Source organism: Hylobates moloch, unplaced genomic scaffold (genome assembly GCF_009828535.3).
Source record: "Hylobates moloch isolate HMO894 unplaced genomic scaffold, HMol_V3 SCAFFOLD_1, whole genome shotgun sequence".
Lineage (NCBI taxonomy): Eukaryota > Metazoa > Chordata > Mammalia > Primates > Hylobatidae > Hylobates > Hylobates moloch.
Window position 1 is genome coordinate 97644410 of NW_026652276.1, and position 12786 is coordinate 97657195.

The following is a 12786-nucleotide window of genomic DNA, read 5'->3' on the forward strand; positions in this document are numbered from 1 at the left end:
CAGAATCACTGGGGAGCTTTTTAAAAAGAGAGTTTTCTAGGCCACACCTGGATCTACCAACTGAGCATCCTTAGGGGTGGACCTGACCTACCACTGTATGTGTTCATGGCTTCCCAGAGGACACAGATGAGAGTCAGGATCGGGAACATTGCAGTAAATAGACACAAATGCAGGATGGAGGCAGCTCGTGATGGGGAGGAAATGCAGAGACCTCGTGGAGGAAACGAGAAGCAGCTCATCTGACCCAGGAAGCCAGCAGAGGCTGTTTCCATGGGGACAGAGCACCGGGGTGTGAGAGAGGATTGGGCTGGGACTGAGAAGGGCATTCCTGCTGTGGTGAGGCAGCCCTCAGGGCCTCTCCTGGCACACAGACAGCTGCCAGCGTGATGGGGGATCCCTTCAGAATAGCAGCAAAACCCACGATACTGAGGAGTAACTCAAACCAAACTTGTGGATCTCACAGAGGGGACATTGTCCTGCCCCTGTAAAGATTCCTTTTAGATGCTTTCTGGTGTTTACTACTGTTGTTAATAGGTGTATTTTGCTACCAAAAAAAATCAGAATTCAGGGTATTTATCTTGTTTCCAGCCATTCTGCCAAATTTTTAGAACATTCTGATGGTCTTTCCAATAATTTATTGAGTACTTAAAAATTGATAGTCATCTCATCCACATAATTACACTTATTATCTCTGTTTTGTACTTTTTTCATTGGCCAAAACTTCTAGGGTGGTATTCAGTAGCAAATAGGAGGCATGATCTTCCTCATTTTAACAGAAACACTTCTTTTTTTGCTATTGTGCTGTTGATTATTGGTTTGAGATTAAAGAACAATCTTGGCCGGTTGTAGTGGCTCACGCCTGTAATCTCAGCACTTTGGAAGGCCAAGGCAGGTGGATCACCTGAGGTCAGGACTTTGAGAGCAGCCTGGCCAACATGGTGAAACCCCGTCTCTACTAAAATTATAAAAATTAGCAGGACATGATGGCTGGTGCCTGTAATCCCAGTTACTTGGTAGGCTGAGGCAGGAGAATCACTTGAACCCGGGAGGCAGAGGTTGCAGTGAGTGGAGATCATGCCATTGCACTCCAGCCTGGGCGACAGTGAGACTCTGTCTCAAAAAAAAAAAAAAAAAAAAAAAGAGATCCTATTAATAATCTTTTCAATACACACCTTGTCCTTAAAATTGCTGGCTATATAACAAGTGTGAGTGTTAAAAATTTGATATCTAAAGGGAGAGAGAAACAGCCGTTTTCTTTTTCCAACAGGTCCCTGGGTGTGACACTTTGGGAGCTTTTTGACAATGCCGCACAGCCGTATTCAAACCTTTCCAACTTAGATGTCCTCAACCAAGTCATTAGAGAGAGAGACACAAAACTCCCGAAGCCCCAGCTGGAGCAGCCCTACTCTGATAGATGGTTGGTAGCCTCACATTCCGCCTGTTCCGTTTCATCTTCACTGTGAGGTGTCCCCAAAACACAAAAAAATTCTGGGCCAAATATTATATTTCTTCATTTCCTCTTTCACCATGAGCTCACCATGAGCTGAACTACTTAATGTGGTTGGCAGTGATGAAGGTGTAGAAATGTTTGGGGTGTTGAGTTGGCTTTAGGGTCCCTGTAAAGTCTTTTCATATTGTTTATTTATTTATTTGTATTTAAAGAAAAAAAAAGTAGAAACGGGGTCTCGCTATGTTGCCCAGGCTGTTCTCGAACTCCTGGCTCAAGTGATCCTCCCACTTCAGCCTCCCATTGCCCCAGGATTACAAGTGTGAGCCAGGGTGCTTGGCCTCTTTGATATTTTTAACTGATTCGGCCAGGCACAGTGGCTCATGCGTGTAATCCCAGCACTTTGGGAGGCTGAGGCAGGCAGATCACGAGGTCAGGAGTTTGAGACCAGCCTGGCCAACATGGTGAAACCCCGTCTGTACTAAAAATACAAAAATTAGCTGGGCGCGGTGGCGGGCGCCTGTAATCCCAGCTACTCGGGAGGCTGAGGCAAGAGAATTGCTTGAACCCAGGAGGCAGAGGTTGCGGTGAGCCGAGATCATGCCACTGCACTCCAGCCTAGGTGACAGAGCAAGACTCCATCTCCAAAAAAAAAAAAAAAAAAAAAAAAAAAAAAAAAAAAAAAAGATTCGTGATGGTTCCACTGATTGCTTGTCCTGTGCTGCTCAGGTATGAAGTCTTACAGTTCTGTTGGCTGTCACCAGAAAAGAGACCCGCAGCTGAAGACGTGCACAGGCTGCTGACTTACCTGCGGCTGCAGAGCCAGCGGGACTCAGAGGTCGACTTTGAACAGCAGTGGAACGCTCTGAAGCCGAACACAAACAGCAGAGACTCCTCCAATAATGCTGCATTCCCAATTCTCGACCACTTTGCCAGGGACCGGCTGGGTCGTGAAATGGAGGAAGTCCTCACTGTGACCGAAACGAGCCAGGGCCTGAGCTTTGAGTATGTCTGGGAGGCCGCTAAGCACGACCACTTTGATGAGCGCAGCCGGGGCCACCTGGACGAAGCCTTGTCCTACACGAGCATCTTCTATCCGGTTGAAGTTTTTGAGAGTTCGCTTTCAGATCCCGGGCCCGGAAAGCAAGATGACAGTGGCCAGGATGTCCCCCTGAGGGCCCCCGGAGTGGTTCCTGTTTTTGATGCCCACAACCTTTCTGTTGGAAGCGACTATTATATCCAGTTAGAAGAAAAAAGTGGTAGTAACTTGGAGCTTGATTACCCACCAGCACTGCTCACAACCGACATGGATAATCCAGAAAGGACTGGCCCTGAACCGTCCCAGCTCACGGCGCTCAGGAGCGTTGAACTTGAGGAGTCCAGTACAGATGAGGACTTCTTCCAAAGCAGTACAGACCCCAAAGACTCTAGCTTACCAGGGGACTTACATGTGACCAGTGGCCCCGAGAGCCCTTTCAACAATATATTTAATGATCTGGACAAATTGGAAGATTTGCCCAGTCACCAAAAAATATTCGACTTAATGGAATTAAACGGAGTTCAAGCCGACTTTAAACCTGCCACTTTAAGTTCCAGTTTGGATAACCCCAAAGAGTCAGTCATAACGGGCCACTTAGAGAAAGAAAAGCCCCGTAAGCTTTTTGACAGTGAGCCTCTCTGCCTATCAGATAATCTTACGCACCAAGATAATTTTGATCCATTGAATGTTCAAGAATTGTCAGAAAACTTTTTATTTCTTCAAGAGAAAAACTTACTAAAAGGCTCATTGTCCAGCAAAGAACACATAAATGATCTTCAGACAGAACTTAAGAATGCTGGTTTTACTGAAGCTATGTTAGAAACGTCACGTAGAAACTCTTTAGATACTGAGCTTCAGTTTGCTGAAAATAAGCCAGGCTTGTCTTTGTTGCAGGAAAACATAAGCACAAAGGGTGACGATACAGATGTCATGCTCACAGGTGACACTTTGAGCACCTCATTGCAGTCTTCCCCGGAAGTGCAGGTGCCGCCTACCTCCTTCGAAACAGAAGAAACGCCCCGTCGGGTACCCCCAGACTCACTCCCGACACAGGGAGAAACCCAGCCCACGTGTTTAGATGTTATTGTCCCAGAGGACTGTCTCTGCCAGGACATCAGTCCAGATGCTGTGACTGTCCCGGTTGAAATTCTCTCGACCAATGCCAAAACCCACAGCCTGGATGTCAGGTCCCAGGACTCTCCTGCCCAGAGTGAGGAGACCCTGCGACTCACCGAAAGTGACTCTGTTCTTGCTGATGACATCCTTGCCAGCAGGGTGAGTGTGGGGAGTAGTCTCCCAGAACTGGGACAGGAATTACACAATAAACCGTTTTCGGGAGACCATCACAGTCATCGCCAGCTAGAGAAAAACTTGGAGGCTGTGGAGACTTTAAATCAGCTCAATTCTAAAGACGCAGCAAAAGAAGCAGGCTTGGTGTCTGCCCTCTCCTCGGACTCAACCAGTCAGGACAGCCTCTTGGAAGACAGCTTGTCAGCACCCTTCCCAGCCTCTGAGCCGTCCCTGGAAACCCCAGACTCTCTGGAGTCAGTGGATGTCCATGAAGCGCTACTGGACTCTTTAGGATCTCACACTCCCCAGAAACTAGTGCCCCCCGATAAGCCGGCAGACAGCGGCTACGAAACAGAGAACTTGGAGTCTCCCGAGTGGACCTTGCATCCTGCTCCTGAGGGCACCGCAGACTCAGAACCAGCCACCGCGGGCGATGGCGGCCACAGCGGTCTGCCTCCCAACCCGGTCATTGTCATCTCAGATGCTGGTGATGGTCACAGAGGCACAGAAGTGACCCCTCAGACGTTCACAGCTGGCTCCCAGGGTTCATACCGAGACTCTGCGTACTTCTCAGACAATGACTCTGAGCCCGAAAAAAGGTCTGAGGAGGTCCCGGGAACCTCCCCATCTGCCTTGGTGTTGGTACAGGAGCAGCCCCTACCCGAGCCAGTCCTCCCCGAGCAAAGTCCTGCTGCCCAGGATAGCTGCCTGGAAGCCAGAAAGAGCCAGCCAGATGAAAGTTGTCTGTCTGCTTTACACAACTCCAGTGACCTGGAATTAAGAGCCACGCCGGAGCCAGCACAGACTGGTGTTCCCCAGCAGGTGCATCCCATGGAAGACGAGGCCAGCAGTCCCTGGAGTGTGCTGAACGCAGAACTTAGCAGCAGCGATGACTTCGAGACACAGGAAGATCGCCCCTGCACCCTCGCTTCCACGGGGACCAACACGAACGAACTCCTTGCCTACACCAATTCTGCGCTGGACAAGTCCCTGTCCAGCCACTCCGAGGGCCCAAAGTTGAAGGAGCCGGACATCGAAGGGAAGTACCTGGGGAAACTCGGGGTGTCGGGGATGCTTGACCTCTCGGAGGACGGGATGGATGCGGACGAGGAGGATGAAAACAGCGACGACTCGGACGAGGACCTGCGGGCCTTCAACCTGCACAGCCTCAGCTCCGAGTCGGAGGACGAGACCGAGCACCCCGTGCCCATCATCCTCAGCAACGAGGACGGAAGGCACCTGCGGAGTCTGTTGAAGCCCACAGCGGCCGATGCCCCCGACCCGCTGCCCGAGGACTGGAAGAAGGAAAAGAAGGCAGTCACGTTTTTCGATGATGTCACAGTCTACCTGTTTGACCAGGTATCTGTTCCCTCGAAATCATTTTCTCTGTATATCCATATAAGGTTTCCAAAATGTGCTAGGAAATTGAGTGTGGTCTGTTTTCTAGTTGCCATTTTGAGGCAGCAGATTGTGATTACTCATAAAAAGTAATTTGGGGTTGGTTAGAGTTCTAAGCATATATGCAGAAATGTCATTTGCTCAGGGAGTTCGTATTAAATTAAGAGAAAGAGACCTGAATGCTCTTCCTGGGTCTTCTAATGGAGTCTTCCTGAATTAGTCACCCTTTACACACCAAATTTTTACTGTTTTACTTTTTATTTTTCTTTTGAGACAGCCTTGCTCTGTGGCCCAGGCTGGAATGCAGTGGTACAGTTGCAGCTCACTGCAGCCTTGAACTCCTGGGCTCAAGCGATCCTCCCACGTCAGCTTCCATAATAGCTGGGCCCACAGATTCGTGCCACCATGGCTGGCTAAGGTTTTGTTTTTTTTTGTTTTTTGTTTTTTGTTTTTTTGTTTTTAATTTTTGTAGACACACAGTCTTGCTATGTTGCCCAGGCTGCTCTCAAACTCCTGGGCTCAAGCCATCCTCCCACCTCAGCCTCTCAAAGTTTTGGGATTACAGGCATGAGCCACTGTGCTTAGCCTCTAATTTTTAGAGCCTGACAATTGGCAGTAGGACCCACCACTTGCGTACAAGTCTGGAACCATGGCTGGCGTGCAGCCCTGGAGACAGCTCAGGAGAGGGGCCGACCAGAGGCCCTGCGGTGGGTGTCTGGAGGGTGGGACACATAGCAGGAGCGTCTGTGGTCCTTCTGCTCTGTCCCCTGACCTGTCCTCTTTCCCTGCTTTGGAGCAGGCAGCTTAGTTTGCACTGCTGAGTGGGCATGGATTTAGGCTCCTTTAAAAATGTAACAGCGTATAATTCAAGCGTGCTTTAAAAAAAAAAAAAAAAGTTCTTTTCATACTAGTCTTTGTAGCCCTTGAATTCGCTGCTTGAATCAGCTGGATTGTTGGGAGAGCTCAGTGGTGGGACATGAGAATGGGGTCCCCTCACCTTCTAGAAGGCGCAGGAGTCCTCGCCGTCTCCTTCACATTGCTTGCCCTCCCTTTCGCTCCATTCTGGGAACCCAGACCTTGGTCTCAGCCCCTGCGTGGCACCATCCCTCATGGGTCCGTGGCTATGGCGGGTCCAAGCACTGTTCCACCTCCTCCCCCAGGAGCTGCGTCTGTTGAACGTCACTTTATGGCTTGTTGTTCCTCTGTGTTCTGTTCACTTTGGTTTTTATGATGTTTCTTTAAAAATCGTTAAATCACCCGCATTTGAGCTATAGCATATACGGCGGGGAAGTGGATGTTTAAAAAATGAAAAGTAAGGCCAGGCGCGGTGGCTCATGCCTGTAATCCCAGCACTTTGGGAGGCCAAGGTGGGCGGATCACCTGATGTCGGGAATTCAAGACCAGCCTGGGCAACATGGCGAAACCCCATCTCTACTAAAAATATAAAAATTAGCCAGTCACAGTAGGCAAGACTGCAGGCCCAGCTACTTGGGAGGCTGAGGCGTGAGAATTGCTTGAACCTGGGAGGCAGAGGTTGCAGTGAGCCATGATTGCACCGCTGCACTCCAGCTTGGGTGACAGTGAGACCTGTCTCAGAAAAAAAAAAAAAAAAGTAGCCTCCTGAGCTCAGCCTGACCTCTTGAAGCTGATTCTGTGAGAGGGGCCAGGAGGCTGTCTTTCTCTTTTCATTCCCCAGGTGGTTCCTAGGCAGATCTCTAACTCAGGAGCCTCTGAGCTCAGGCAGCCTGGGAAAACAAGCTGCCATTTTCTAGTAAGAGTGGAAGGGAGAAGGGATCACCTGGCCCCTTGGGTTTGTGTTTTGTTTTCAATGCATCCACATAGCCCTTTCTCCACCGTCTCTGTGAACTTGGGTTATTGCTGCATTTCTCCATGGATGGGGTAATGTATAGGTGGGACGGAACTGACAACTGTGCTCGGTGAGCACTGCGGGTAGGAGCTAGGGAGCACGCTGTCCCCACTTCCTGAAAGCCTGGGGGTAGCTGGAGTAGTGAGAGGGACGCAGTCCCAGTGGAAGCAGCGTGCGGAGAAAACTCCCTGGGGCCACAGAGCATGGGCCCCTTGCACAAGTCTTTGTGGAGGATGTTATGTTTTTCTGGCTTTAGAAGACAGAATTGCAAAAGATGAAGATCTGTGACAAGGGCACGCTAGTTATGGGATGGAAGGTACAGAGATCAAATACCAGACATGCTTAATGGACTCAAGGCTTTGACAAGGAAGTTAGTGTCAAGGAGAAAGTCGGAAGGTGGGTCAGGGCCAGAAGAAAATGAGGAAGATCTTTCTGATGATCTGAAATTCGTTTGCTTATGCGTCTCATGCAGCGTGCCTTGAAGTGACAGCCACCAAGCGTTCACACCGAGGACTGAGGGTTTCCTCCCACTCCTGCTGCTTTTTTAATGAGCTGGTTTTGAAGTTGTATAGTTTTTAAGCATTTGAAATATCTTGGCTCCAAACTTTTAACTGAGTGTTCATGGGATTGGGCAGCATTGTTTCTTGGTTATATGACTATTTGTCAGTTTAGCAAATACTTAACCAGCACTTACCGTGTAAAGCAGTAAAGGCTGGTGAACAGTCTGTGGGTGCCGGCACCTTATTATACATTGAGTCTTGTTTTGCTTCCCCATGTCGGGGTGGTTGTCACCATCTTCATGGAGAGGACCCTGAGGCTCAGAGTAGGTAAACTTTGCACAGGGTCTGGCCCCAGTGAGTAGCAGTGCTAGGGCTTGACCCAAGTCTCCTGGACCGAGCACAGAACTTTTCACCACTGAGCCCTGCCACCTCTTGCATGCGCCTTTACAATCTGCAGCCTGGCATCGCATTCGACTTTAAGCACTTGCGATGTCCTTCCTCAGTGCACAGTGTTCTTGAGACAAAAGTAGCGGGTAATGATGCTTATTTGCAATTAGTACGACAGGGTTCCCTTCAGCCTGGTCCGTCATACTGTAAACAAGCACTGAAGGCTGGGCACAGTAGCTCACTCCCATAATCCTAACGTTTTGGAAAGCTGAGGCAGGAGGATCGCTTAAGGCCAGGAGGTGAGACTGGTCTAGGCAGCATAATAACCGATTTTTTAGAAATTGGCCAGGTGTGATGGCCCGCACCTATAGTCTCACCTACTCAGGAGGCTGAGGCAGGAGGATCACTTAAACCCAGGAGTTTGAGAGTGCAGTGAGCTATGATTGCATCACTGCACTGCAGCCGGGGCGGCAGGGTGAGACCCTGTCTGAGAGGCTCCCTCTCTCCAGCTTTGAGGAATAAACATTCGTGGGCTCCACTTAGGTGTTTTTGGTTGGTTTGGGTTTTGTTTGTTTGCTGGCACTGTCTTTGGTTTTGTTATCAGAGTAATTAATGCTGGTCTCATAAAATGAGTTGGGAAATATTTCATTCTCTGACAGTGTTTGGAAGAGATTATGTAGATTTGTTGATCTTTCCAAAAAATTGCTTTTGTTTTCATGGATTTTTTTTTTCTTTTCTATTTCATTGATTTCTGCTTTGTCTTTATTATTTCCTTCCTTCTCCTTGCTTTGAATTTATTTTGCTTTTTCTAGAAAAGCTTAGAATTTGAGACCTTACTTCTTTTCTCTCTCTCTCTTTTTTTTGAGATGAAGTCTCACTCTGTCGCCAGGTTGGAGGGCAGTGGCGTGATCTCGGCCCACTGCAACCTCCGCCTCCCGGGTTCAAGCAATTCTCCTGCCTCCACCTCCCGAATAGCTGGGATTACAGGCGTGTGCCACCGCACTTGGCTAATTTTTGTATTTTTAGTAGAGACAAGGTTTCACCATGTTGGCCAGGATGGTCTCAAGCTCTTGACCTCATGATCCGCCCACCTCGGCCTCCCAGAGTGCTGGGATTACAGGCCTGAGCTACCGCGCCTGGCCTCTTTTCTCTTTTTTTGAGACTGGGTCTCGCTCTGTCGCCCAGGCTGTAGTAGTGCAGTAGTGTGATCTCTGCTCACTGCAGCCTCCACCTCCCAGGCTCAAGGGATTCTCCTGCCTCAGCCTCCTGAAGTAGCTGTGACCACAGGCGCCCATCACCGTGCCTGGCTAATTTTTGTATTTTTTGTTTCGTCATGTTGCCCAGGCTGCTCTCGAATTCCTGAGCTCAGGTGAATCTGCCTGCCTTGGCTTCCCGAAGTGCTGGGATTATAGACGTGAGCCACTGCACCCAGCCTCTTCTTTTCTAATAATTTAATGCTATAAATTTCCCTTTATGTACTACTTTAGCTGTACCCAGCAAATTTTAATTTGTGAGTTTTCGTTTTCATTCAGATCAGAAAGTTTTTTGTAAGACTTCCTCTTGGGAGCATAGATTAATAAGTATAGTTTAATATATTACTTGTTATAATTAATTACTAATAATTGGTTAATATATTGTTTAATAAGTATATTGTTTAATTTCCAAGAGTTGGAGATTTTATTGTATCTTTTTATTATTAAGTTTTAGTCTAATTCCATTATGGGCAGAGAACATATTTAATATGGTTTCAATGCTTTTAAATTTGTTAAGGTTTATCTTTGAGCCAGGATATGGTCTTTCTTGGTGAATTATTCCATGTTTACCTGAAAGAGTGTGTATTTTGGTTTTGGTGGGTGGATCGTTCTATAAATGTCAGATTTAATTTGTTGATGGTATTAGTTCTTCTCTATCATTGCCGAGTTTTCTGCATACTTGTTCTATTACTGAGAGAGAGGCTGTTGAAGTCTCCAGCTGTGGTTTTTAGATTTGTCTATTTCTCTTTTCATTTCTGTTCATTTTTGCTTCCTGTATTTTGCAGCTCTGTTGGTGCATATACATTTAGGATGATGATGTCTTCTTGCTGAATTGACCTTTTTATCCTTTCGTAATGTCCTTCCGTATTCCTTTGTCTTATATTCATAGAGCTGCTCCGGCTTTCTTTCTTTTTTCGGAGACAGAGTCTCACTTTGTCACCCAGGCTGGAGTGCAGTGGTATGATTTTGGCTCACTGCAGCCTTGACCTCCTGGGCTCAAGCAGTCCTCCTGCCTCAGCCCCGCAAGTAAGTGGGACTACGGGCGCACACCACCACACACAGCTAATTTTTGTATTTTTTGTAGAGATGGGGTTTCACCATGTTGGCCAGGCTGGTCTCGAACTCCTGAGCTCAAGAGATCCGTCCACCTCGGTCTTCGAAAGTGTTGGGATTACAGGCGTGAGCCGCCGCTCCTGGCCACGTTGTTTTGGTTAATGTTTGCGTGGTGTATCTTTTGCATCTTTTTACTTTTAATCTACCCGTATCATTATATTTGACATGAGTTTCTTGCAGATCTTATAGTTAGGTGGGGTTTTTAAAACTCTGTTCTGAAAAATCTGCCTTTTAATGGTGTGTTTAGATCATTTACCTTTAATAAAATTATTGATATTTTGGATTTACGTATGCCATTTTATTTGTTCTATTTTTATTTCTATTCTTCCTCTTTTTAATAAATTGAACATTTTTAGTATTACATTTTAATTTTTCTTTCTTTTTTTTTTTTTACACTGTTCTTTTTGTGTAGTTTTTGTAGTGGTTGTTCTGGGGGTTACAATGTATGTATTAAACTTCTCACAATCTACTTAGAATCTGTATTTGCATATTTCAGATGGAATGTGGAAACCCTATTGTCACTTAGGCCTTTTGCCCTCCGTCCCCATCTTGACATGCTCTTCTATGTTGCATACATGTACACTGATAACCCCTCAGACAGTGCAACACATTTGACTTTCTGTCATCAAACACATTCTAAGAAACTCAAGAGGAAATGAATAGTATTATACAGTTGGCCCTGGAGCAACATGGGTTTGAACTGTGTGAGTGCACTTACACATGGCTTCTTTTCAACCCAAAACGGATCGAAAGCAGAGTATTCTCGGGATGTAGAACCTGTGTATAGATACGGAGGGCTGACTTTCTGTATATGTGGGTTCCGCAAGGCTAACCACAGGACTTAGTATGCACAGGTGTGGTTATGCACGGGCAGTCTTGTCACTGATCTCTGTTCAGATCGTTTCTGGAGTTGTCCCTTGGTTTCCAAGAAGTGGTGGTTCCATAATTTGGATACCATAATTAGAGGATGCCCAAGCGCGTTATATGAAATGGCATCATATTTGCATATAACCTGCACACATCCTCCTGCAGACTTTCAGTCATCTCTAGATTACTGATAATGCCTCATACACTGTAAATGCTATGAAAATAGTTGTTATACTGTATTATTTATTTTGTTGTTGTTGTTATACTGTTATTTCTTATTCGTGGTTGTTTCTAAATGTTTTCTGTCCTGGTTGGTTGACTCTGAGGATGTGGAACTCTGATCTGGAGGGCCTCCTGTCCTTCTGTTGTTCTTTTTCATTATCGATGTTCCAGGTTTCCTTCTGGGACCCTTTCCCTTCTAATTAAAGAAATTGAACTAGCTTTTCTTTTCTTTTTTTTTAAAAAAACCATTTTTTGCAAGATTCCTTTTATTTTTAAATAAATTCTTAGTTTTTTTTTCCATCTAAGACTGTCTTTATTTCACACTCATTCCTGAAGCCTATTTTCTCTGAGTGTAGGATTCTGTGTTGATAATTGTTTTCTTTCAGCATTTTAAAAATGTATCCCTTCCTTCCACCTTCCACGGTCTCTCATGAGAAATTTGCAGTCACTCAGATCACTCTTCTCCTAGGAAGTACAAGTGGAGCGTCCCTTATCTGAAATGCCTGGGACCAGAAGCATTTTAGATTTCTGATTTTTTTCAGATTTTGGAATATTTGCATTATACTCACCAGTTCAGCATCCCAAATCTGAAAATTCGAAATCCCAAGTGCTCCAGTGAACACTTTGGGCGTCATGTCAGCGCTCAAAAGGTTTTGGATTTTGGAGCATTTTGGATTTTTGGTTTTCAGATTTGGGATGCTCGAGCTGTAATACATCTTTTATCCCTGGCTGCTTTCACATCTTTGTCTTTAGCTTTCAGCAGTTTGATTATGGTGCATCTGAGGGTGGATTTCTTTGTGTGTGTGTTTTGTTTTGTTTGAGACAGAGTCTTGCTCTGTCACCCAGCTGGAGTGCAATGGCATGATCATAGGTCACTGCACCCTTGAACTCCTGGGCTGCAGTGATCCTCCCTCCTCAGCCTCCTGAGTAGCTGGGGCTACAGGCGTGCACCACTACGCCTAGCTAATTTTTAAATTGTTTGTAGAGACAGCGTCTCACTGTGTTGCCCAGGCTGGTTTTGAACTCCTGGCCTCAAGGGATCCTCCTGCTTCAGCCACCCAAAGTGCTGGGATCACAGATGTGAGCCACCCCACCTGGCCCAATTTCTTTGTATTTATCCCGTTTTTGTTTTGCTAAACTTCTTAAATCTGTAGTTTTGTATCTTTCACCAAATTTGAGCCAAGTTTCCAGCCATTATTTTCTTCTAGTACTTTTTCTGCCCTACACCCTGTCTCCTCTCCTCCTGGGACTCTAGGGTTAGACCCTGTGTATTCTCTCACAGGTTCTGAGGCTCTGGTCCTTTTTTCCTCCAGGTTTTTTTTTTCTTGTCTTGTTTGAATTGGGTGATTTCTGTTGCTCTGTCTTCAAGGTCCCTGATGATGTCCTTCGTCATCTCCATTCTG

At 46.5% G+C, this 12786-nt stretch overlaps 1 protein-coding gene across 2 annotated transcripts in view; it reads left to right on the forward strand.

Annotated features, from left to right (window-relative positions):
- The window catches only part of LMTK2 (lemur tyrosine kinase 2), a 100816-nt gene that overhangs the window by 82749 nt on the left and 5281 nt on the right, over nt 1-12786 (forward strand). For both annotated transcript variants that reach the window (XM_032755894.2, XM_058442836.1), the window contains exons 10-11: nt 1268-1417; nt 2177-5135. In XM_032755894.2, the coding sequence (XP_032611785.1) occupies nt 1268-1417; nt 2177-5135 (3109 nt within the window). The remainder of the gene's footprint in view (nt 1-1267; nt 1418-2176; nt 5136-12786) is intronic.